We start from the raw sequence: 2,531 nt of genomic DNA, 5'->3' as shown, positions 1-2,531 counted from the left end.
CCAACTCAAAAAAAAAAAAAAAAAAATCCTTGGGACCTCCAGGAAACACCCCCACCTCCAAGAAGCCTTCCCCTGCTCTGTCCCCTCTTCCCCCCCAGAAGGCTCCCCACCCAGGTTTTTCCTCCACCCCAGGTTTGACCCCACACGAATGAGAATGTCTAGACCCTCCACCGCACTCCCACCCCAAATTTGGAGTCTCTCGAGGCAGGGTCTGGGTCATTTCTGTCCCTGCCATTCTGGATACAAGAACAGGAACACTGGGCCCGCCACTGCGCCCACCCAGGGGGTGTGGCTGGATTGGGTCATGGTCCCTCCCTCCTCTGCCCTCGGGGAGGGGGCGTCACCTGGGCCCTTGGCGGAGGGCGCCACCCACACACTCTCGCCGTTCTCTTTATCCGCTTCCACGTAGCCTGGAACAGAGAGGGCGGCCTGGAGGAGGCGCCGCGGCCAGGGGCTGGCCCAGGGGTATCCCCGTCCGCGCGAGGGGGTGAGCGGCACGGCCCGGACCCCTGAGCTCCCCGCGGCAGCACCCACCTAGCACCTTCTCGTAATCCTCGTCCAGCAGGAAGGGCATCAGCGCCTTTTTGGTGTGTGACACGAAGTAGTTGACCACCGCGTCCAGCGAGGCGCAGGAGAACTAGGGCAGATGGGGGGCTGGGCAGAGCTGCCGGAGAAGCGGCGAGGACCCCGCCAGTGCACTTGTGGGGACCCCGCCCAGCGCTTACCGGCTCCTCGACGTCGATCACGTACTTGGGGCCCTCCCGCTTCACCTTGTAGTGCCGGACCACGTGCGTCCTGCACAGGCAGTGGGCGAGTGGGTGCCTGTGAGCCGGCTCCCACCCACCGTCGGGGAAAGGCCCCGCCCCTAGCCCTGGCCCCGCCCCTGGGAGGGCCGGGCCCGACTGACTCCACCCCAGGCAAGGCCCCGCCCCCGGTCCTGGCTCCACCCCAGGCAAGGCCCCGCCCCCGGTCCTGGCTCCACCCTCAGGGAGGGCCTGATGGACTCCGCCCTTGAGAGCCTGGTCCCTAGTCTTGGCTCCGCCCCCAGGGAGGGGCACACCTGACTGACTCCAGCCCCGGAAGAGCCCCGCCCCTAGCCCTGGCTCCGCCCCCGGGAGGGCCAAGCCTGGATGACTCCGCCCCAGGATGGCCCCGCCCCCCGTCCTGGCCCCGCCCCCGAGAGGGCCGGGCCTTACGGACTCCACCTGTGAGAGTCCTGTCCCTACTCTTGGCTCCGCCCCCAGGGAGGGGCACACCTGACTGACTCCAGCCCCGGAAGAGCCCCGCCCCTAGCCCTGGCTCCGCCCCCGGGAGGGCCAAGCCTGGATGACTCCGCCCCAGGGATGGCCCCGCCCCCCGTCCTGGCCCCGCCCCCGAGAGGGCCGGGCCTTACGGACTCCACCTGTGAGAGTCCTGTCCCTACTCTTGGCTCCACGCCCACCAAGGGAAGGCCCCGCCCCCTGTCCTGGCTCCACCCCCCCAGACGGGGCACACCTGACCGCCTCCAGCGCAGGAAGAGCCCCGCCCCTAGTTCCGGCTCCGCCCCAGGAGGGCCAAGCCTGAAAGATTCAGCCCCAGGGATGGCCCCGCCCCCAGTCTTGGCTCCACCCTCAGGGAGGGCTCGGCCCGACGGACTTCGCCCGCGGAGGAGCCCCGCCCCTAGTCTTGGCTCCACCCCCGGCGAAGGCCAGACCTGACTGACTCCAGCCCAGGGAACGTCCCGCACCAGGTTCGGGCCCGCCTTGAGGTTAATAACCAGGCTCGACTGACAACCCCAAGGGCCAGGTCTGACCGACCCCGCCCGAGGAAGGCCCCACCCCCAGTGTTGGCCCCGCCTTTAGGGAATGACCAGGCCCCACTGACTCCACCCCGGGGCAATTTCCGCCCGTAGTCCTGGCTCCTCCCAGGAGAGGACCGGGCCCAAGTGATTGGCCCCAGGGCAGGCCTTTCCCTCCCCTTGCCTCTGCCCCCACGATCTGATTCCACCGTCCACATGGGGCCGCCCCGAGCCCTGGACGATACTCAACCAACATTGACCCTCGAGCTCTGACTGCGTCCCCAATGTGGCCCCGCCTTCAGAACCCGCGTCAACTCTCCCGTGGTCCGGATCATGACTCCAGCCCCAGTTCTTGACTCCGCCCCCCAAGGAGCTCCGTCCTACCCTGGCACCGACTTTGCACCGACGCCAGATGCCTGGACCCAGCCTGCGCGCACCTGAGTGTCGGCAGGGGCCGGCCGTAACCGAAGGGCCTGCCTGCACCCATGGAGGGTCCCGGCCCCTGCCCCAGCGCCTGACGACCCCGAAGAGGTCTGCAGTCCTGCCAGGGCGCTGCCTTCACGCCTCGGCGTTGTCCACCCCGGGGCGGGGCCGGCCTCGGGATCCCACGCCTCTGGCGGCTGGCCACGCCCAGTCAGCTCTCACCCCGCCCCCGGGCCGGCCCGCGTTCGGAGCCGGCTCCCTGGGGTCCGACCACGCCCCCGGCCCCTCGGGCTCCCGAGTCGCGCATGCGCACCCGTTGAGCATCTGCCGG

General features: G+C 69.5%; 1 protein-coding gene across 1 annotated transcript in view; it reads right to left on the bottom strand.

Moving 5' to 3' along the window:
* STAP2 (signal transducing adaptor family member 2) overlaps positions 1 to 2,531 on the bottom strand; it is a 25,740-nt gene that overhangs the window by 3,479 nt on the left and 19,730 nt on the right. The window contains exons 7-9 of the mRNA XM_021715731.1: positions 726 to 795; positions 535 to 637; positions 345 to 410 (exon numbers count right to left, since the gene is read on the bottom strand). Of these exons, the coding sequence (XP_021571406.1) occupies positions 345 to 410; positions 535 to 637; positions 726 to 795 (239 nt within the window). The remainder of the gene's footprint in view (positions 1 to 344; positions 411 to 534; positions 638 to 725; positions 796 to 2,531) is intronic.

Source organism: Carlito syrichta, unplaced genomic scaffold (assembly GCF_000164805.1).
Source record: "Carlito syrichta isolate Samal-C Ts95f unplaced genomic scaffold, Tarsius_syrichta-2.0.1 Scaffold101994, whole genome shotgun sequence".
Taxonomy (NCBI): domain Eukaryota; kingdom Metazoa; phylum Chordata; class Mammalia; order Primates; family Tarsiidae; genus Carlito; species Carlito syrichta.
The sequence above is the reverse complement of the archived record's forward strand: the minus strand, read 5'-3'. Positions and strand labels throughout refer to the sequence as shown.